Source organism: Stenella coeruleoalba, assembly GCF_951394435.1.
Source record: "Stenella coeruleoalba genome assembly, chromosome: 16".
In the NCBI taxonomy this organism is placed as follows: domain Eukaryota; kingdom Metazoa; phylum Chordata; class Mammalia; order Artiodactyla; family Delphinidae; genus Stenella; species Stenella coeruleoalba.
Window position 1 is genome coordinate 74,160,320 of NC_137162.1, and position 23,170 is coordinate 74,183,489.

Consider the following 23,170-nt stretch of genomic DNA (forward strand, 5'->3'; position numbering starts at 1 on the left):
TTTGGTAGTGGGGAGTGGGGAAGCGGGGAAGGCTTGGGTTGCATAGCATGAGGAAGTGCTTTGGAAAGATGGGACTGTTTGGTATCTTGATAGTGGTGTTGACTACATGAATATATAGGTATGTTTTAAAACCTATATAAAGTGTTCAAATTCACAGACCTATACAACTCTTTAAAATGGGACCAGAAGGAGAAACAAAAAATTTAAAAATCTGTTCTGTACCAGTCACTTTGCATTTTGTCTCATTAAATCCTCACAGACTGCCAGATTAGTTTATCATCCCCATATTACTTGGGGATGATAAACTAATCCCCATAAGAAACTTGAAACTCCAAGATACTCAGGAACTTACCCAGTCACACCATGAAGAGTGGCAGAGCCTGGAGCCCTACCCAGACCCTCCCTGCACCTAGCACTGGGATGGTCAAGTCTGCAGGAAGTAGTTTAAGACACTGGGAAAGACAGGCTGCCCTCTTTGTTCATGTCACTTACGTGTCTGGCTTCTGTGCACAGCCTTGCTAAGCTGGACCTGCTCAGCTTTTAGTCAAATGGACATCTCGGCAGGATCATCTGGGCTTCTTGGGCGCTGGCCTGCATATGCGGATTGGACTTGGTGATGTTCTTTGAGGTAGTGAAGATACTGAGGAAAGAACGCTGGACTAAGACCTGACTGTTTCATCTTGATCCCTTCCTATTCCTAGAAGATTCTACCCACTCCCACCCAGCAAGGTGTTGATGGCTCTCAGGCATGCATTTTAGACCCAGAGGGTATATCAACATGAACTTCAGAGAGAATGTTAACTACCTCCACAGATGTCATCCCTAGTCTAAAAGCATTAAAACAGTATTTAGTGTTAACTAGCTATTATACGAACTTGAAAAACATGTGAAATAAGATGTAAAATGTCCATTAGGGTCAATAATCAAAGAATATAACATATGACAGACAAAAAAATAAAAATAACTATATATCCTTCTCTAAAATTTTACCTTAATGCTGAGGATTCAAGTTAATATTTTTTCCCTTCTGGAAGACTCATCATGAAGGTAGTAGAGTAAGCAATTATCAAGCACTCATTCCCTAATGAAAACTACTAAGCCAAAATTAACAAGAAAATATTTTAATGATACTTTTGTAGCACAAAATTAAACTGAGACAGGTAAGAGGAATGTGAGGGAATCTAGAAAACCATCAATTATGTGGCTTTATTGTGACATAACCCAGATGTTGAGAATGAACAGGTGTCCCATCAGCAGTCTCCATTTCTCCTCTCAAAGGCACAGTCTAGGCAATATATCCAACAAAGAGGTTGTGCTTAGGCTCCAGTCCCCTGACTTGTTATTTAAAAGTACTACAATATATGAAACCATTTATCACTGCAGATTCAAATGACTGTCTGTCTGTCTGTCTGTCTGGAGATCACTTCAATTGCTCCTCAGGCCCCTTCAGGCTGGACTTCTGATTTCTTCTTTCTTTCTGACCCTGAATTCGGTAGAGCTTCTTCCTGAGGTCCTTCTGTCGCTTCAGTTTCTCTTCTTCCTCCTTCTGCTTCACTTTGAAGTGTTCTTTGTTGTGCAGATGCCGTTGCTCCTTGGCTTTCTTCATCTTCTCACTGTGCACTGTACTCAGAGCATCCAGCAGCGCAAGGATCTGACAATGGCAAAACCCAGTGAGCATCAGAATATTCTTACAGCTACAGCATGCTTTCCTTCTAAGTTTCAGGAGGCCTAAACACCACAGCTGATGGCATCAAAGTTACAATCAATTCATGATCCAAATGAATATTAACCTAGTGAAAATTTATCCTGAACTAGGAAATTATAATTTGCATGGAAATATAAGTAGGAGCATATTTACTTAGTAAAATACTTAAATAATGGCCTTGACCACAAAACCACCTTTGTTAAATCACTCTGTGGATACTCTGTACAACTAAGAGCGACTTGCCAGCTGTGTGCCTATTATTCCCCATTAAAATGCATAAGGCAGAGCATGACTAAACAAAAGAAGCGAAATGGACTCCGGCCTTTCTTCTAATTTCCAGATCAAGTGCCTTGAATAAGTCTGGCCCTTATCCTTTCCTAATGAAAAGTGAGAATGCAGTAAGAATGCCACGTGTGTTACTGAAAGCATTATTTTCACATCTAAATGCAACATGCTGGAAGCCGTCCATCAACAGTACCTTCCTTTCATGAGGCTCCCGTACGACAGCTGGTCTCAGTCTGTCCTTCGGAATCTTGCCTGCCTTTGCTTGGGTCTTGGGCTTGCTCTTAAATGGCAGGGCCTTCTGCAAGGCTTTTGGAATGTGCAGTGAATTAAAATGTTTCTTTTGCCTCACAATTGGCTGAAAAAGAAAAATAAAACAAAGACTGTGACATATATTATGATCTATGTACATTTAAAACTTGCATAAAATCTTCTCAATGGGTTGATTTTTCCACAAGATCAGTAACACCACAGTTTGCTGACCATCAGAAATGAGGACTCAATCATCCATCAGATATATATTGCCTCAATGGCCATGCACAGCTGCAAACAAAACAAAGGAATATATAGAATATACATATTTACAATTCTTCCAAGAAATCAACTGTGCCCATATCTACAGTATGGACGATAGGATCTCAACAGAGCAGATGAAAAGATCCAAAGTTTCTGTTAATGAAAAACTCTGGCCTTATCTTTGGGGCACTGAGACGGTTTTTTCTAGCCTAACAAGAATAACTAGCTTTTCATCTTGACTATAAACCTCTCTGGATTTAAGGACATAGTTATTCCTCCAATGAGCAGCTGAAATGCCCCCATCCCTGATTCTCATTAAGAAGTTTAACTTTATTCTGTTTCTAATAGAAGGCTGGTTGAGAAAAGTGACATTTAAATGACTAATGAAGGCAAAACTCCTTCTACATTCAGTTTTCAAGCTAACCAAATTCTATGCTTAAATTGAGATGACCAAAATTCTTAACTTTCTCAGAAGTAGTTAATAAGTTGAAAGTTTTGTCCTAGACCTTTACCAAGGTCGACAACTATATAGAGAATATGTCTGCTGTATCTTTATAAATTTACTGTTAAAGACATCACCCACAATAATATTCAATATTCTCTGTTTAAGACACCAAAATATTTTAGAATGAAAGAAATCAGAGAAATCTCCTTCTCAAAAACAAGTAAGCACCACAGACTGGACAACAGGTACTATGTTCTGAAGTATATTTTAAGAGAAATTCATGGCAATGTGATTCAAATTTTATTAACTATTTTACAGAAAAACTAATGTCTGGAAAACTTCTGTTTCTAGCAGAATGGCAGACCGATACCCTGAATTACCCTCTTATTACAAAACAATTAAATCTCCTGCATTATCACAAACAAATCTTTTCGAATGCATTGTTAACCTGTGAACAAAATAATGGACGTTCTCAGAGACCAAAACTTGAATGAAAATGGGAATCCAGACAGGCACTGACAACTTAACATTTTAAAATACTGATGAGGCCAACTACTGGAAAGGATGTGGAATAACTAGAACTCTGATAAGCTGTTCAAGTCTAACCTGGTATTTCAGTATACTACAGGGATCACACACTGATGTTGAACACATGTACCCTGTAACCTGGCAATCCCACCCATGGGGATCTATGGAACGGAACTGTGTGCACATGCACACCAAACAAGTTGCATGTAAGTGTTCAGGGCAGCATTTATAATAGCCAAAAATTGGAAACACTGTCCATCAATGGATAAAACCGACATTCTCATACAATGAAATTCTACTCAACAATAAAAACAAATAAACGTCTGCTATATACAAGAACATGGATGAATCTCATAATACTGAAGGAAAGAAACTGGGCAAAACAGTACATGGTATATTTTATAAAACTCAAAAAAAGGCAGAAGTAATTTCCGTGTCAGGGGTTGGGATAGCGGCTATCTCTGAGGTGGAGGTGGGGTAGTGACTGGGAGAGGTCACAAGGGGGACTTCTACTGTGCTGGTAATTCTATTGCTTGATCCAGGCGATGGCAACTTAGGTATGCTAAAATTCGATGAGCTGTATACACTTATTATTTGTGTACTTTTCTGAGTGTATGTTAACACTTCAACAAAAAGTTTATTGAAACTCAAAAAAACCCTTCCCCCTTGCTTCAATAAGAATCAGTATATTAATGTTTTTCAAATTAATACATGTATATAGTACAAAAAAAAGTTCAAAAGAGGTATATAGTTCAAAAGAGGTGAAAAGTTTAAGTCTCCTTTCCAATCCACAGAAAACCACTATTACCACTTGTCCTGTGTTCCTTCCAAAACAGTCTATGAATATACAACATGTTCATTCAAATTTAATGTTAGACTTTCTACTTGAAAATTCAAATCACAAAAAACATTACATATGAAGCTTCTGGGTGACACCCATCTACAGAGCACATGGGTGATTGACTGTACCTTATACAGAGAATCCTTGCTAGCCTTTAGTTTGATGCCATGGGAGAGCCGGAGTTGACCAGTTGTCCGCATTCCTGACCAGGTGTCTTTCTCACCAGCTGGTTTCAACAAAGATGTTACTGGGTTATAGAAGGCTGGAACAGAGACAGGATACCAAGTTCTCATGAAGACAATGTCTGGAAAGAGAGGAAATTTACATTAACATTTTCAAAAGAAGATTCATATCCATCTCGGTAAACAAAAGAACAAAATATTCACTCCAAACTTCTCTAGCTGGTTGCACAGTATTTGAAGAGAGACTTCACCAAGTGAACTACTTTTGAATAACACAAAGCTTTTACTGGGTGTGGCTGGGCGTGCTACACGAGATGCTCCAACTGGGGAGAGCTACAGCTGACGCCTGTTTCTAAAGACCTAAACTACCAGCTATAGTTCACACTGGCTAGAAATCAATAGTGAATGGTAGGTAACATGCTGTTAAGAACACACCACAAAGGATATTTACCACTCATCAGCAGTTTATCCTCAAAGGTGGCCCGGAAAGCTCCTTCTGGAGCCCGGAGCGCCTTCTTGATCTGTCCCCTTATTCCACTGACAGTTCGAATCACAGCACCTTCAAATTTGGCCACTTCCAAAGCAGAATTAAACATTCCCTACAGGTATATATATACATATATATATTTAAAAAATACATACACACAAAGTCAGATATTTTACTTCTTAGTTCATAAATATATCCTTGGTTAAAAAACAAAAAATAATTCATTGAAAGGTGATAAAAAAATCAACTCTATTTTTCCCCCAAAGGTGGAATTACTAGGTCAAAAGGAATACAACTCTATCTTCCCTGAAATAACACTAATTAAGACTCTATTGTGGGCTCATTAACATGTTCATCACTGCTATCTTTGTAGAAGAGAAGATCAAAAAGATATTTATTGGTCTGAACTGGCCTAGATGGCCTTTGCTGTCATCTCACAGGGCTTGACTACAGTTCATATCCTATTACTTAGGTGCACACACTCAGAAAATAAAGAGACTGCAAGATAAATGCTGATGGTAGTATTACGTTATAAGAACATTTTATGATCATCTTAACTCTGTGTTTTTAATGGAAACACCCTCTACTGATGAAATTTTCAATAAATGTTGCTCAAACTACCCTCCCATATTATATTGCTCTGTGTTACTTAAATATGCTCAGAAATCTAAAGAAGTAAACTAAATATGAAGAATATAAAATATAAAGAAGTAAACTAAAAATATCAAAGACCAAGTTTATAAAAGATTTCAAATACTTTTCTGAAAACATTACAACTATATCTTAGACCTATATTAGAATATTTCATTCCTCCTTTAAAAATATACACATTTATAAGCATATGAATATACAGATATATATATATATATACCTTAATGAATGAAGTGTTCTTGAAAATTTTATATGGAAAGCCAGTTAGCTTTAATTTCTTCACAATTTTTATAGATTTATCCAGATCAAGGACAACTCCTGTGGCAGCTATCCGGAAATCAGCCTAAAAAGGAACCCCCAAAATGTGAATACAGGAATAATGTCAGCAAGAGAAGAACTACATTTCTCTGTAATGCAACAAATTACCAAAGTGCAATTCACTTACAATCACCTAAGAAAAAGTAAGAAAGAATATATGAACATGCAAAACAGTATTTTAACAAAAGCTATCTGAAACTATAATACACGTACGCCAAAATTAATGATGATATCTTGAGCATTTTCCTGAGGGTGATTTCACAGTAACACAGTTTCACAAAGATGAATGAATGAAAAGGAATAATGAAGATTTGGCTACAATGTTTGAGAAATTAAATTTTGGACATTAAGGATGGATTCCATTTGCCCATTATTCTGTTTTCTTTTCTGTTAAATGAGGCCAATAAAACCTGCTCTGATTGGTCAAATGAAGACCGTGTGAACATACCTTGCTAAACCAGATTACTAGGGGGTAGTCTTATGTCTAGCTGGTATCCAATGTATGCCAGAACCTAGTCGAGTGGTTAGCTCATGGTGAGCACTGCTTAAATATTTTTAGAATAATATTAAAAAGCATAAAATATAAAAGCATAAAAATATAAAATGTCATCAGTACTATTACAATTCTTCTATTTCCCTTTTCTCTACTCTCACACTTTACTTAAAAGGATACAGGAAAGGGCTTCCCTGGTGGCACAGTCGTTGGGAGTCTGCCTGCCGGTGCAGGGGGCAGGGGTTCGTGCCCCGGTCCGGGAGGATCCCACGTACCGCAGAGCGGCTGGGCCCATGGGCCATGGCCGCTGGGCCTGCGCGTCCGGAGCCTGTGCTCCGAGGCGGTAGAGGCCGCGGTGGTGGGAGGCCCGCGTACCGCAAAAAAAAAAAGATGCAGGAAATTTAAAAGCAAAGAGAAGTTTACTATAAATACTTAAAATGAATAATTTTCAACTTAAAGTTTCAGGTACATATTCCATAATCCAGATATTATTTCTCAAACACAATCTATAAAATAAACGATCAAAGATAGTTACCATTATGCCACTGACAGACTGTATTGCCAAGAACCCAGTACCCTGCGGAGTGATAGGACCTTAAAGGAAACAGGAAAAAAAAAAAAATACAGTGAACCACACATTCTAGATCCTGCTTTACATATATACTCCAATCCAAAAAAAAAGAGAAAAATCTTATGAATTGGGATTTCATGAAAGGAAAAAAGCAAAACTACAATGATAAAGCTTAAAAGATTTAAATTAACCTACAAGCAAGTTTATTCTAATCTCTTTTTACCCCAAAAGGTTGCTCCACAATGCATGTGCTGTGGGGTGTATTTCAGAAGCCTCTGTCTTCCATTGTGGTCTTCAATATAATAAAGTGGGATGGTCTGAAACCTCCTCCACCCTACAGAAAAAATGACTGGATCTCGGGACTTGAGGATTTTCTTATACCAACGATGTTTCTTCAGACGCATCTGAAAGGAGAAGAGATTTCAGTAAGATTACTGGTACAAGTATGACCAAAGAACCTCAATCGTTAAGCATACAGTGAAGGGTACCTACCTGTACATATCCAACATTGCCCTCACTATTGCCCAAACCACCCAAAATAATTGGGTAATGTGGGTCAAAGTTAAGCACGAATTCACAGGGGACATTTTCTATCTCAATTCGGACATACATCCCAGGTCGAAAACCCTCATACTGAACTCTGGCTTCATCATCTTGATCTTCGAATTCTGCCCGGTTAAGCTATACATGAGAGGGGGAAAATAAAACAAAAACAATGAAAAACCCATAATTCTGTTACTTTTAATAAATGTAAGATTAACATTTAAAAAAAAGAGCAATTTCTAAAGAAAGGAACCATGTACAGAATTATTTAGGCTTTATCCTAATTAAAAATAATATGTTTTATCTATACAGTTTGTTCAGGATATGCCCCAACTGTTTACTTCTCTGTTGCTCCAAGCTATACTATAGTAAATACAAACAACTCTGAAAGCAGCCCTTAATGTTGGTTGACACTCTGAACTTCCCCATCCACACTTTCTTTTCTTACTCTCCCAATTATTTCACACTTTTTCTCTTTTCATCAAACACCCAGTTATCTCCTCCCTCATCCTCACTCTCAGCTGTTGACTGTTTCCTAATTCACTCAAAATTTAAGCAACCTAAAAGAACTTCCAGTTAGCCCTTCTACCAGGGTTTACACCCATATTCAGCCTTTTATTACAGCTTTGCACTGTTCAATATAGTAGCCACACATGGCTATTTAAGTTGAAATTAAATAAAATTTTATAATTCAGTCATTTAATCACTTTAACTGTATTTCAAGTGGTCAGTATCAACATGTGGCTAGGTGGCTACAATATAAGACAGTAAGATATACATTTCCTTAATCACAGCAAGCTCTACTAGGCAGCTGTTAGAGATTATCCATGCCTCTATTTAATGCCAACCTTTACTTGCACCCTAGATCATCCACTCCTGTTGGACTTTATTCCAACAAATCTTTCCTGTTATTTCTCTCATCTTAAAACCTTTTGACTGCACTTCCTCTCACTATTGCCCCGTTCCTCCGCTTATCTTTGAAGCAAAATGCCACAGAAGTTTTCTAAAGTCTGGTTCCAGTTACGCTGCACATATTCTCATAAATCCCCTAAAATTGTACTTGAACCAATATTCCATTGAAATGCTTGCAAAAGTCACTAAAGGCCTCCATGTTCTTAATCCAGTGGTCAATTCTGTCTTCACTGTAGTTAACACAACAGCAGGATTTGAAACAATTTATCACTTCCTTCTACAGTGGTTTCCAGCATACTGCACGTCCTCTTACATTTCTTCTATCTCCTGGGAGCCACGCAGCCTCCACTGCTGCTTCCTTGTCTCTGCCCAGTCTCCTGAAGTACCCAGTCCTGGTCCTCTCCTCTCCTGACTCCATGCTTACTCCCCAGGTCATTCCACCTATCTCATAGTTTTAAAAAGCACCCAGATCCTGAGTACATCACATTTAAGTCCCTGGCCTCAACAGCTCTCCAGAACTGACCACCTGACACTCCTCTTGTCTGAAAGGTATCTCAAACCTAACAGATCCAAACTTCATCTTCCCAGGTAGACTGACATCAATGAAAGGCTTTCCTCTTACTGATGACAACCCAATGCCTCCAGTAAGTCATCCTTATCTTCCCTCTCACACATCTCACATTCAATCCACCAGGAAATCCTACTGATCTACCTTTCAAAAAAAGTATAGCCAGAATTTGACTCTTTCTTTCCTCTCATCACTGCAACCCCCCACCCCCTCCCCAGTGTAAGTCATGTTAATCTTACTGAACTTGTGCCAGGGTAATCCTTTCAAGGGGTAATCAGATCATGCATGCCTCTCCTCTACTCAAAACCCCCGATGCGGGCTTCCCTGGTGGCACAGTTGTTGAGAGTCCACCTGCCAATGCAGGGGACAACGGTTTGTGCCCCGGTCCAGGAAGATCCCACATGCCGCGGAGCGGCTGGGCCCGTGAGCCATGGCTGCTGAGCCTGCGCGTCTGGAGCCTGTGCTCCGCAACGGGAGAGGCCACAACAGTGAGAGGCCCGCATACCGCAAACAAACAAACAAACAAACAAAAAACCCGATGGACGCCCATTTCATTCACAGTAAAAAATTCGAAGTTCTTTACAATGACCCACAAGGTTTTAGGTGATTTTATTTTATTATTATTATTGTTTGGTTGCATTGGGTTTTCATTGCTGTGCACACACGGGCTTTCTCTAGTTGGGGCGAGCGGGGGCTACTCTTCATTACGGTGCGCGGGCTTCTCATTGCAGTGGCTTCTCTTGTTGCAGAGCACGGGCTCTAGGCGCGCAGGCATCAGTAGTTGTGGCTCGTGGGCTATAGAGCACAGGCTCAGTAGTTGTGGCACACGGGCTTAGTTGCTCTGCAGCATGTGGGATCTTCCCGGATCAGGGATCAAACCCGTGTCCCCTGCACTGGCAGGTGGATTCTTAACCACTGCGCCACCAGGGAAGCCCCTAGGTGATTTTAAATTATAAATGGCCTAAAGCAAAGACTTCAGAACCAGCCTTACATTTCCTAGTCACTTCTATCAAAGGTCAGAACACACTTTGAATCACTATGTTATGACTAACCAGGAGATACTTCTTTAACTAGATGAAGACCTAGGTTGAGCAAACCCTGTCAGCTGCATTTTCACAAATCATATACTTAATCTGCAGAAGACATATTAGGGTATGCTCCCGTTTACAGGGATTCTTGGTGGCCCCACTTGTCAAAGCACATCTCAAACACTTGCCATCAACTGTACACATCTTTGCCTCCTTCAGAGTCAGTTCATCAACTCAAACAGCCTGCTCAGCATCCCCGGACGGCAGGGCCACACTATCTCCCTTTCAGCATTCCACAGGCTCCCTTTATCTTTGCATCTGACCTTACATTCGAAGTATCCTCTGAACTCTGACCAAGGTGGGTTTTCAGAAAACCATCCCCAGAGAGCACTGGTATATGCATAAGCCACACAGGCCAAGAATCACGTACACATTCAAATTATTCAGTTATGGTTCCAGGGAGTGGCAATCAGAATACTAAGGCAATGCTTGCATGTAAATAAACACACTGTCTCAAATCACTACTCTGTAAGATCCTCAAAAATGGTGGCCGTGTCTCAGCCATTTCTGCTTCCACAACGTTTAATGCTTGGTACAAAACAGACACTGATATTTTTCTGGTGAATGTCTGACTGAAGAAACAATTAGATAACTGCATGAATAAACACACCTATTTGCATCTTGACCTAGGAGCCCAAACAGGAGGCCCAGAAGCAGGCAGGGAGCAAAGACCTAAACAAAGTTACGTATTCACAGCACTATTACAGCCCTGAAATGAGGCTGATAGGAACTGAGTTTTCTCACCTGTGCTTGTTTCTGCATTTCTCCTTTAAGATCATCAAAGTATGTGTTTTCTCCTTCATCATATTCTGCATCAAACATCTCTTTCAATTTTCTCTTTTTATCCAAATGCTTTTTCTTGGCACTTTCCTCTGCATTGGGGTCAATTTCTTCTTTAACTTCTTCCTCCACATCTTCAACCTTAAATTTCCAGAAGAGAAAATTTTGTAAAAATTTGTGGAGAACTTCTTCTTTAAACATTAAGGCAGATTTTAAAAGTTCTATTTGAGCTGCGAAAATCTTAGTTGTGATCATCATGAAAACAAAATAAAACAGCCTTTGTCTCTAAATAACATGTACTGCAACAAGAGACATTTAGACATCTGCATTACAATTAGCCGCCATTCCTTAATATGGCTGGGAATGCCAAACATGAATAAAAATAATAGCAACTGTTCCCAACCCAGATGCTCCCAAATACTGTTCTGAAGAAATTTTAGGGAGAACAGGGAATTATTATTTTTTTAAAGCGGCACTTAAAATTAAGTGGAGGAGAATGATGGCAAGACAGTGACCCAGGAGCTAAAACTTTCAATGACTGAAGAATCATAACAAGAAGAAGAGGTAATAGGTATCACTCAAGAAAATTAACAATAACAAATAAACCAACAACTCTTGGTCCGTTCCCACCCTCTTCACTTTTAGGAAGGAATCCATCCATCTCATATGGGGCCTCTTGCAGAACATACTGACCACAGATCAAGGACCAGTGGCTGATGGCTGGCCATGGCCAGGTCATACCTGAGTATCCGGGCCTGATTTTCCCTTGTGCACGTCCCCTGTTTCCAGGTCTTCAAAGTCACCATAGAGCTCCTCTGGGAAAAGAACATCCAAATGACTCCCCTGTAAGTAGGGCCTGCATGTGACACTCTAGCACCACCCAGCACCAAGTGGACTATGTGCTCGGCATCTCAAACTTCATTTTTACTGTGCTTATTGCTGCACACCCCTAAAGAATCCCGCACTTACACAGCCTTCTTTTTCTTGTTAAATTTTGTCAGTATTTCATCACCTGTTTAGGTTAAGGAAATGGGCCCAATCCACTTTTCCATATTCTATTTCAAAATGCCACTTAGTCACAAGCTATTTTTCCAGGATAGGTGATGAACATTCTGTAGCACTGATGCATACAGAGGTGGCATGCATGGCCCTGCATGTCAGTCCCCAAACCAACAGTTCAAAGAGTGACTTGAAAAGTCATGGTATGATAACAGCACATATGAAAAAGAGTCTCAACAATGAGATCAACACAGCACAACCATGTGACATACCTAGGAAAGATCTGAGATTACATCAAATGCATCATTTAGAGTAACAGTAGTATCCAAAACAATGTCAAGCCCATAAGAAGAGCTCATTAATTTGTTTCTGGAGCTCTAAGTTTAGTTATGGATCCTACCCTTAAAAGAAACAGGCAAGTTAAAACCCTGGGAGGCAACATTTAGAAAGGTATCAAAACATTTTCATATAAGAAAGAGCCAAAGAACCAAAGGACGTATAAAAGATGGGAAGATTTCATTTGTAATAAAAAACAAAAAAGGATAAAGTACTTAGGAATAATCCTAATAAGAAATGTACTAGAACTTTAGTTTCAAAATTTTTTAAGTTTTAATATGCTTTTTTTTTTTTTTTTGCGGTACACGGCCCTCTCACTGTTGTGGCCTCTCCCGTTGCGGAGCACAGGCTCCAGACGCGCAGGCTCAGCGGCCATGGCTCACGGGCCCAGCCGCTCCGCGGCATGTGGGATCTTCCCGGACCGGGGAACGAACCCGTGTCCCCTGCATCGGCAGGCGGACTCTCAACCACTGCGCCACCAGGGAAGCCCTAATATGCTTTTTAAAGGACACATGGAGACACAACTAGGGTGCCAGTGGGACACTGGTGGGGGCCCTCGATGCCCAAGGTGACAGGAGGAACCCCAGAGCGACTGGGTAGGACATGGGGGAGTGAGGGGGGAGGAGAAGTGGAGGTCGGACAGGAATGGCACCCCTGAGGGGTGGCTGGGATGGGGGATGGGTTCCCACGCCTAGAGGGACCCTCAGGGGCTCGGAGGATCAGGCATTTCCCCTGTCCAATTGGGCCCCAGGAGGCCTGCGGGGCTCCCGGGCCAGGTCCTCCTCCCTCCAAGGCCCCCTCCAGTCCGCGTTGATCCCAGGGGCATAGGAGGGAGGTACAGGGAGGAGAGGTGGGATATTGGGGCCCTCCAAGACCAGAGGATCAGGGGAGGTGCCGTGGGCGTTTCCCCCACCCACTCGGCCCTGGGAAGTCTGCTGGGCTCTCAGCCTAGTCATCCGTGCTCGTTCTCCAGGGTCCCCTCTGGCCTCATGGGTCCTAGGGGTGTGGGAGGGAGGGAGGAGGGGGTAAGAGGAAAAGAGGTGGATAGTGGGGGGGAAACCCTCTAAGACCAGGTCAGAGGAGGTGCCACTGGTGTTTCCCCAGCCCACTTGGGCCAGGAGGCCTGCTGGGCTCCCAGGCCAGGTCCCCAGCCCTCTGAGGCCCCCTCCGGGCTGCATTGGTCCTAGGGGTGTAGGAGGAAGGGAGGAGGGGGGAAGAGGGAAAGAGGAGGAGAGGTGGACAGGGGAGACCCTCTGGGGCCGGGGGAACAGGGGAAGCACCGTGGGCGTTTCCCCCGCCCACTCAGCTCCAGGAAGCCTGCTGGGGTCTGGTCCCCTGCCTTCCGGAGCCCTCTCCTGCCGTGTGGGTCCTAGGGGCATGGGGAGGGGTGGGGGTAGGGAGGACAAGAGAGGCCAATGGGGAGGGGTCCTCTGGGATCGGAGGACTAGGGGGAAGGCGCCTAGCATTCCCCCTGCCCACTCAGGCCCAGTGAGCCTGCTGGGGTCCTGGACCTGGTACTCTGCCCTCCAGGGACAGAGGCACTCCTGGCACCTCCTGCTGTGTTGAGCCTAAGCCCCAACCCCCACCACCCTGCAGGCCCTGTTCCAGCCCTGTGGGTTCTAACCATAGGCCCCACCCACCACCTAAACCCTGTCCCTGCATAAGCCCCACCACCATAGCCAAGGCCTTGTTTGGCTTTTTTTTTTTTTTTTAACTCCTCTTTTTTACTACTGCAGTTTTCTTTTACCTTCCGGTTGTTGTTTGAGCTATATTTTTCTTTTTTTATTCTTTCTAACATATCTGTTAGTTTTCTAATCTTATTTTATTTTCTCTTTGTTATTGTTCTGCTCCTTTTTTCCTTTTCCTTTTTTTTTTTTTTTTTTTTGCCACCCCACATGGCTTGCTGGATCTTGGTTCACAAGCCAGGGGTTAGGCCAGAGCTCCTGTGGTGGGAACTCTGAGTCCGAACCACTGGAATAACAGAAAACCTCATACCCCAGGGAATAGTCATCAGAGTAAGGTCTCCCAGAGGTCCTCATCTCAGCACAAAGACCAAGCTCTACCCAACAGCCTACAAACTCCAGTGCTGGAAGCCTTAGGCCAAACAACCAGTAAAACAGGAATACAATCCCACCCATTAAAAAAAAAAAAAAAAAAAAAGAGAGACGATAAAAAAATATGTCAAGTGTCAAGATGAAAGAACAAGGTAAAAACCTACAAAACCAAGTAAATGAAGAGGAAATAGGGAACCTACCTGAAAAAGAATTCATAGTAATGATAGTAAAGATGATCTAGAACCTCGGAAATAGAATGGAGGCGCAGATTGAGAAAATTCAAGAAATGTTTAACAAAGAGCTAGAAGAACTAAAGAACAAACAGAGATGAACAACACAATACTGAAATGAAACATACGCTAGAAGGAATCAATAACAGAATAACTGAGGCAGAAGAACGAATAAGTGACCTGGAAGACAAAATGGTGGAAATAACTGCCGAGGAGCAGAATAAAGAGAAAAGAATGAAAAGAATTGAAGACAATCTCAGAGACCTCTGGGACAACGCTAAATGCACCAACACTTGAATTATAGGGGCCCCAGAAGAAGAAGAGAAAAAGAAAGGGTCTAAGAAAATATTTGAAGACATTATAATGGAAAACTTCCTTAACATGGGAAAGGAAACATGGGAAACCACCCAAGTCCAGGAAGCACAGAGAGTCGCATAAAGGATAAACCCTAGGAGAAACACACCAAGACACATATTAATCAAACTAACAAAAATTAAATTCAAAGAAAAAATATTAAAAGCAGCAAGGGAAAAAACAAAAAACAACATACAAAGGATACCCATAAGGTTATCAGCTGATTTTTCAGCAGAAACTCTGCAGGCCAGAAGGGAGTGGCAGGATATACTTAAAGTGATGAAAGAGAAAAACCTACAACCAAGATTACTCTACCCAGCAAGGATCTCATTCAGATTCGACAGAGAAATCAAAAGCTTTTCAGACAAAGAAAAGCTAAGAATTCAGCACCACCAAACCAACAACAAGTGCTAAAGGAACTTCTCTAGGCGGGAAACACAAGAGAAGAAAAAGACCCACAAAAACAAACCCAAAACAATTAAGAAAATGGTAATAGGAACATACATATCGATAATAACTTTGAATGTAAATGGATTAAATACTCCAAACAAAAGACACAGGCTGGCTGAATGGATACAAAAACAAGACCCATATATATGCTGTCTACAAGAGACCCAATTCAGACCTAGGGACACATACAGACTGAAAGTGAAGGGATGGAAAGATATTCCATGCAAATGGAAATCAAAAGAAAGCTAGAGTAGCAATACTTGTATCAGATAAAATAGACTTTAAAATAAAGACTGTTACAAGAGATAAGGAAGGACACTACATAATGATCAAGGGATCAATCCAAGAAGAAGATATAACAATTATAAATATTTATGCACCCAACACAGAAGCACCTCAATACATAAGGCAAATGCTATCAACCATAAAAGGGGACATCGACAGTAACACAATAATAGTAGGGAACTTTAACACCCCATTTACACCAATGGACAGTTCATCAAAAAAGAAAATAGTAAGGAAACACAAGCTTTAAATGACAAAATACACTAGATAGATTTAATTGATATCTATAGGACAATACGCCCGAAATTGGCAGAATAGAGGTTTTTCTCAAGTGCACGCGGAACATTTTCCAGGATAGATCACACCTTGGGTCACAAATCAAGCCTCAGAAAATTTAAGAAAATTGAAATCGTACCAAGCATCTTTTCTGACCACAGTGCTATGAGACTGGAAATCAATTAAAGGAAAAAACCTGTAAAAAACAAATACATGGTAGCTAAACAGTGCACTACTATATGACCAAGAGATCGCTGAAGAAATCAAAGAAATAGAAAAAATACACAGAAACAAATGACAACAAAAACACGACGACCCAAAACCTATGGGATGCAGCAAAAGCAGTTCTAAGACGGAAGTTTATAGCAATACAATCCAACGTCAAGAACAAGAAAAATCTCAAATAAACTATCTAACCTTACATCTAAAGCAACTAGAGAAAGAAGAACAAAAAAAACCCAAAGTCAGTAGAAGGAAAGAAATCATAAAGATCATAGCAGGGTGGGATAGGGAGGGTGGGAGGGAGGGAGATTCAAGAGGGAAGAGATATGGGAACATATGTATATATATAACTGATTCATTTTGTTGTAGGGCAGAAACTAACACACCATTGGAAAGCAATTATACGCCAATAAAGATGTGAAAAAAAAAGATCATAGCAGAAATAAATGAAATAGAAATGGATAAAACAATAGCAAAGATCAATAAAACTAAAAGTTGGTTCTTTGAGAAGATAAACAAAACGGATAAACCTTTAGCCAGACTCATCAAGAAAAAAAGGGAGAGGACACAAATCAACAAAATTAGAAATGAAAAAGAAGAAATCACAACTGACAATGCAGAAATACAAAGGATTTTGAGAGACTACTACAAACAACTATAACCCAATAAAATGAACAACCACAAAGAAATGTACAAATTCTTGGAAAGGTACAATTTACCAAGACTGAACCAGGAAGAATTAGAAAACATAAACAGACCTATCACAAGTAATGAAATTGAAACTGTAATTAAAAATCTTCTAACAAACAAAAGTCCAGGACCAGATGACTTCACAGGCGAATTCTATCAAACATTTAGAGAAGAGCTAACACCCATCCTTCTCAACCTCTTCCAAAAAATTGCAGAGGGAGGAATACTCCCAAATTCGTTCTACGAAACCACCATCACTCTGATACCAAAACCAGACAAAGATATCACAAAAAAAGAAAATTACAGACCAATATCACTGATGAATACAGATGCAAAAATCCTGAACAAAATACTAGCAAACAGAATCCAACAATACATTAAAAGGATCATACACCATGATCAAGTGGGATTTATCCCAGGGATGCAAGGATTCTTCCATATATGCAAATCAATCAATGTGATACACCATATTAACAAATTAAGAAATAAAAACCATATGATAATCTCAACAGATGCAGAAAAAGCTTTTGACAAAATTCAACACCATTTATGATAAAAACTCTCCAGAAAATGGGCATAGAGGGAACCTACCTCAACATAATAAAGGCCATAAATGACAAACCCATAGCAAACATCACACTCAATGGTGAAAAACTGAAAGCATTTCCACTAAGATCAGGAACAAGGCAAGGATGTCCACTCTCGCCACTCTTATTCAACATAGTTTTGCAAGTCCTAGCCACAGCAATCAGAAGAAAAAGAAATAAAAGGAATACAAATTGGAAAAGAGGAAGTAAAACTGTCACTGTCTGCAGACATGATACTATACATAGACAATCCTAAAGATGCCACCAGAAAACTACTAGAACTAATCAATGAATTTAGTAAGATTGCAGGATACAAAATTAATGCACAGAAATCTCTGGCATTCCAATACACTAACAGTGAAAAATCAGAAAGAGAAATTAAGGAAACACTCCCATTTACCAATGCAACAAAAAGAATAAAATACCTAGGAATAAACCTACCTAAGGAGGTGAAAGACTTGTATTCAGAAAACTATAAAACACTGATGAGAGAAATCGAAGATGACATAAACAGATGGAGAAATATACATGTTCTTGGATTTGAAGAATCAACATTGTGAAAATGACTATACTGCCCAAAGCAATCTACAGATTCAATGCAATCCCTACCAAACTACCGATGGCATTCTTCACAGAATTAACAAAAAAATTTTACAATTCGTATGGAAACATAAAAGACTCCAAATAGCCACAGCAATGTTGAGAAAGAAAAACAGAGCTGGAGGAATCAGGCTCCCTGACTTCAAACTATACTACAAAGCTAGTCATCAAGACAGTATGGTACTGGCACAAAAACAGAAATATAGATCAATAGTACAGGATAGAAAGCACAGAGATAAACCCACACAGACTAGTCACCTAATTTACGACCAAGTAGGCAAGAACAAACAATGGAGAAAAGACAGCCTCTTTAATACGTGAAGCTGGGAAAAGTGGACAGCTACATCTAAAAGAATGAACTTAGAACACTACCTAACACCATACACAAAAATAAACCCCAAATGGATTAAAGACCTAAATGTAAGACCAGACACTATAAAACTCCTACAGGAAAACATAGGAAAACACTCTTTGACATAAACCACAGCAAGTTCTTTTTTGACCCACCTCCTAAAGTAATGAAAATAAACACAAAAATAAACAAATGGGACCTAATGAAAGTTAAAAGCTTTTGCACAGCAAAGGAAACCGTAAGCAAGATGAAAAGACAACCCTCAGAATGGGAGAAAATATTTGCAAGTGAAGCAACAAAGGATTAATCTCCAAAATATACAAACAGCTCATGGAGCTCAATATCAAAAAAACCCCAAACAACCCAATTAAAAATGGGCGGAAGACCTAAATAGACATTTCACCAAAGAAGACATACAGATGGCCAAGAGGCACATGAAAAGCTGCTCAGCATCACTAATTATTAGAGAAATGAAAATCAAAACTAAAATGAGGTATATCACCTCACACCAGTCAGAATGGCCATCATCAAAAAGTCTACAAACAATAAATGCTGGAGAGGGTGTGGAGAAAAGGGGACCCTGTTGCACTGTTTGTGGGAATGTAAATTGATACAGCCACTATGGAGAACAGTATGGGGAGGTTCCTTAAAAAACTAAAAATAGAACTACCATATGACCCAGCAATCCCAGTACTGGGCATATAGCCTGAGAAAACCATAATTCAGAAGGACATATGTATCCCAATGTTCACTGCAGCACTACTTCCAATAGCCAGGACATGAAACAACCTAAATGTCCAATGATAGATGAATAGATAAAGAAAATGTGGTACATATATACAATGGAATATTACTCAGCCATAAAAAAGGAATGAAATTGGGTCATTTGTAAAGATGTGGATGGACCTAGAGTCTGTCATACAGAATGAAGTAAGCCAGAAAGAGAAAAACAAATATCGTATATTAACACATATATGTGGAATCTAGAAAAAGGGTACAGATGAACCTATTTGTAGGACAGGAATAGAGACGTAGACATAGAGAACAGACATGTGGACACATTGGGAGAAGGGGAGGGTGGGACGAATTGGGAGATTAGGTTTGACATAATTACACTACCATGTGTAAAACAGATAGCTACTGGGAACCTGCTGTATAACACAGGGAGCTCAGCTTGGTGTTCTGTGACAACCTAGATGGGTGGGATGGGGGAGGGTGGGAGGCCAAGAGGGAGAGCATATAGGTATACATATAGCTGATTCACTTCACTGTACAGCAGAAGCTAACACAACACTGTAAAGCAATTTTACTCCAATAAAAAAATAAAATAAAATAAAGGACACATGGAATAACCTTAGCTAATGCTTTTAAGTGCTTCACATACCAGGCAGGCACTGCTCTAAGTGTTTTACATGCCTTAACTATATTCTTCAACATGCCTCAATGAAGGAGGTATTATTAATGTTATCTACTGAACAAGTAAAACCACCATGTGTTTGGAAAGGAAGCCTCAATATCATGAAGACTCTAATTCTCTCTTTTACATAGTAACTGATTCACTTTGTTATAAAGCAGAAACTAACACACCATTGTAAAGCAATTATACCCCAATAAAGATGTTAAAAAAAAAAAAAGAAAGAAAAGAAAATAACCACCAAGGATTTCCAGTCTGGAAAAGATGGTGTAGACATATCTCCTCTGTTCCTCCTGACTGTGTATAACCATCAACTCCAGAAACGATGCAAGAGCACAAGAGACAACCAAAGGAGAACTCTGAAAGGTGGAAAGACAAAGATGGGCTGGTGAGCGTCCCCATGACCAGAGGAATGACATAGTGGCCTATGTCTCACTATACCACAACCCACAGAAAGGCAACTTAGGGCCACCATTTCCCAATCCGCAAGTGGCAACAGAAGGCAGCAGCAGAATGAGATAGGCCCATTCTTCCTTCAGATTGAACCAGATCTCACCAGCAATCCAGGTAAACTGGGTATCCCACTGACAGCAAGTGATGAAGGAAAGTGCTAGCCTTCCCAACGAGCTTGAATCTCCTTTCCTCCACCAAGATGTACCAGGTGCCCAAGGGTTATCAGCAAGGAGGGATTCCACCAGGCATGAGACTCTCCTCTTCCACCTTAAAAACAATATGCGTCCAGGCAGGACCAAGCAAAGGAGATGCCCCCAGAACAAGCAAACTGGCCCCAGAGGCCAAAACAACTTTCCCCAACCTAGTCACACTAGGTGGCCCAGCCTAGGGAAGCTCCTCTGTTCCCCCCAAGTAGCACCAGCAGGAACCAGTAGCACCAGCAGGAACAAGTAGCACCAGATAAACCAAGTACAGCAAAACAGTACCACAAAGGCTCTGAAATTAAATTGTCATTGGAACCACAGCCCATGAAGTAGACCAGGGCCTGTACATTAAACCTAAACAGGATGATCGCCTGCTAAAATTTAAAAATTACATAGGACCCAGGGTCTCCAAACAAAATGTGTGGCTACAATAGAAAATCACCTGTCATACCTAGAACCAAGAAAATCATCATTTGAATGTGAAAAGACAACTGAAAACAACACTGAAATGAATCAGATGTTGGAACTATCTGACTTGTACCTTGAAGCAGCCATTTTAAATAAAATTATAAAAGCCGAAAAAAAAAAAAACCCTTCAACAAGCAACTATAAATCTTACAGCAACAACCAAAAAACTGAAAACCTCAACAAGAAATTGAAGAACAAAATGGAAATTATAGAACTGAAAAATACAGTAACCAAAATTAAAAAACTGGCTACATGAGCTCAATAGTAAGAGTAGAGATGAAAGAGGATGGACTTAGAGAACTTGAGGCCACATAATAGAATTCATTCAGTCTGAACAACATAGAGAAAGCCTAAAAACAAATGAAGAGCACCTCAAAGACCTGTGGGACAGAAACAAAAAAATCCCAACATCTGTATCATCAGAGTCTCATAAGGAGTCTAGAGCTGAAAGAAATAATGACTGCAGATTCCTAAATCTGTTGAAAGACACAAACTTACAGGTTCAAGAAGATGAGTTAATCTCAAACGAGTAAACCCAACAAAATTCACACCCATCAAACTTCTGAAAACTAAAAACAAATAAAAAATATCTGAAAGCAGCCAGAAAGAAATGACAGATTACCTGTAGGCGCACACCAAGTAAAATGACAGCCTATGTATCTATTCTTTAGAAATGAAGAAGGAAACAGACATTCTCAGATGAAGGAAAGCTACAGGAATTTGTAGCTACCATACTTACCCTTAAAAAATGGCTAAAGGAAGTTCATAGGCAGAAAGGAAATTATAAAAGGAGAAATCTGAGACTATCAGAAAAAAAAGAAAAAACAAAAGAAAAAAGAGAAAAAGAACAGAAATATGGATACACAGAACAGACTATCCAGCTTATGAATTTGTAAAATCATAGTCAAAAAAATTATACCACTATCTAATATTCAAGCCAATATTTAAAAGTGGGGAAACTACAACAAACTACTAAATATAACAACAAAAAAAGCAAATTCACAGATACAGAGAACAAACTAGTGGTTACCAGTGGGAAGAGGGAAGTGGGGAGGGCCAATAGAGGGGTAGGGAATTAAGAAGTACAAACTATTAGGTATAAAATAAGCTACAAGGATATATTCCCCATACAACACAGGGAATATAGCCAATATTTTATAATAACTATAATGGAGTATAACCTGTTAAAAGTGTGGATCACTATATTGTACATCTGTAACTTACATAATAATAAAAAAAAATCTTTTTAAGTGGGGAAGATAAAAGGGCCTAAATGGAAGAAAAGTTTCCACATGTTACTCAAAGTGGTAAAATGCTGGTTAACAGTAGGTGTAATATTACAATATGTATATAGTCTATTTTGACCACTTCTAATCAACATTGTACTGGAAGTTTAAGCCAGTGTACTAAGACAAGAAAAATAAGTCATCCAGATGGCACAGAAAGAAGTATAACTGTCTTCATTCACAGATCATATATGATGGTCTTTGTTACACAATGGGCAAAAATTGCAAATTCCATGTGATACAGGATTGTATCAAAAGTAATTTAGAATTAAACTTCAATAATAACACACAACCAAAGTAAAATAATGGGCAAAAGATTTGACAGACACTTCACTGAAGAAACACAGATGGCAAATACGCATGTGAAAAAAGGCTCATTATCATTAATCATTAGGAAAATAAAATGAGATACCACTCTAAACCTTAAAAAGTGTCTAAAATTAAAAAGACCAACATATCAAGCACTGGCAAGGATGTGGAGCAACTGGAAGTCTCATAAAGTGCTAGTGGCAATGCAAAATGGTACAACCACTAAGGAAAACAATTTGGCTATTTCTTAAAAAAAATTAGAACTACATCTACCATATGATTCATTTAGTCCACTCTGAGATATGTACCCAAGAGAAATGAATGCAGTTGTTCATACAAAGACTTGTAGAAGAATGTTCACAGTAGCTTTATTTGCAATAGCCCCAAACTGGAAATAATATAAATGTCGATCAAAAGGTGAACAGATAAACAAACTGTATTGCATTATACAATGGAATGCTACTCACCAATAAAAAGAAATTAACTACACAGCAATCAAAAGGAATGAAGATGCAACAGCATGGATGAATCTCAAAATGATTATGCTGAGTACAGTAAGTTAGAAAAGACTGCATACCGTATGATTCCATTTATATCAAATTACAGAGGATACAAACTCTTGTAAAGTGACAGAAAGCAGAAGAGTGGTTACCTGGTAATAGGGAAAGGACAGAAGGGAGGGATAACAAGTG

The 23,170-nt window shown here is 39.7% G+C and overlaps 1 protein-coding gene across 5 annotated transcripts in view; it reads right to left on the reverse strand.

The window, feature by feature from the left end:
* Positions 1-1,105: 1,105 nt before the first annotated feature.
* BMS1 (BMS1 ribosome biogenesis factor) overlaps positions 1,106-23,170 on the reverse strand; it is a 46,200-nt gene continuing 24,135 nt past the window's right edge. For all 5 annotated transcript variants that reach the window (XM_079899531.1, XM_079899528.1, XM_079899529.1 and 2 more), the window contains 10 exons: positions 11,652-11,725; positions 10,875-11,051; positions 7,512-7,700; positions 7,243-7,423; positions 6,984-7,042; positions 5,858-5,980; positions 4,951-5,098; positions 4,446-4,621; positions 2,184-2,345; positions 1,106-1,651 (listed from right to left, as the gene is read on the reverse strand). In XM_079899531.1, the coding sequence (XP_079755657.1) occupies positions 1,421-1,651; positions 2,184-2,345; positions 4,446-4,621; positions 4,951-5,098; positions 5,858-5,980; positions 6,984-7,042; positions 7,243-7,423; positions 7,512-7,700; positions 10,875-11,051; positions 11,652-11,725 (1,520 nt within the window). In that variant the 3' untranslated portion in view covers positions 1,106-1,420. The remainder of the gene's footprint in view (positions 1,652-2,183; positions 2,346-4,445; positions 4,622-4,950; positions 5,099-5,857; positions 5,981-6,983; positions 7,043-7,242; positions 7,424-7,511; positions 7,701-10,874; positions 11,052-11,651; positions 11,726-23,170) is intronic.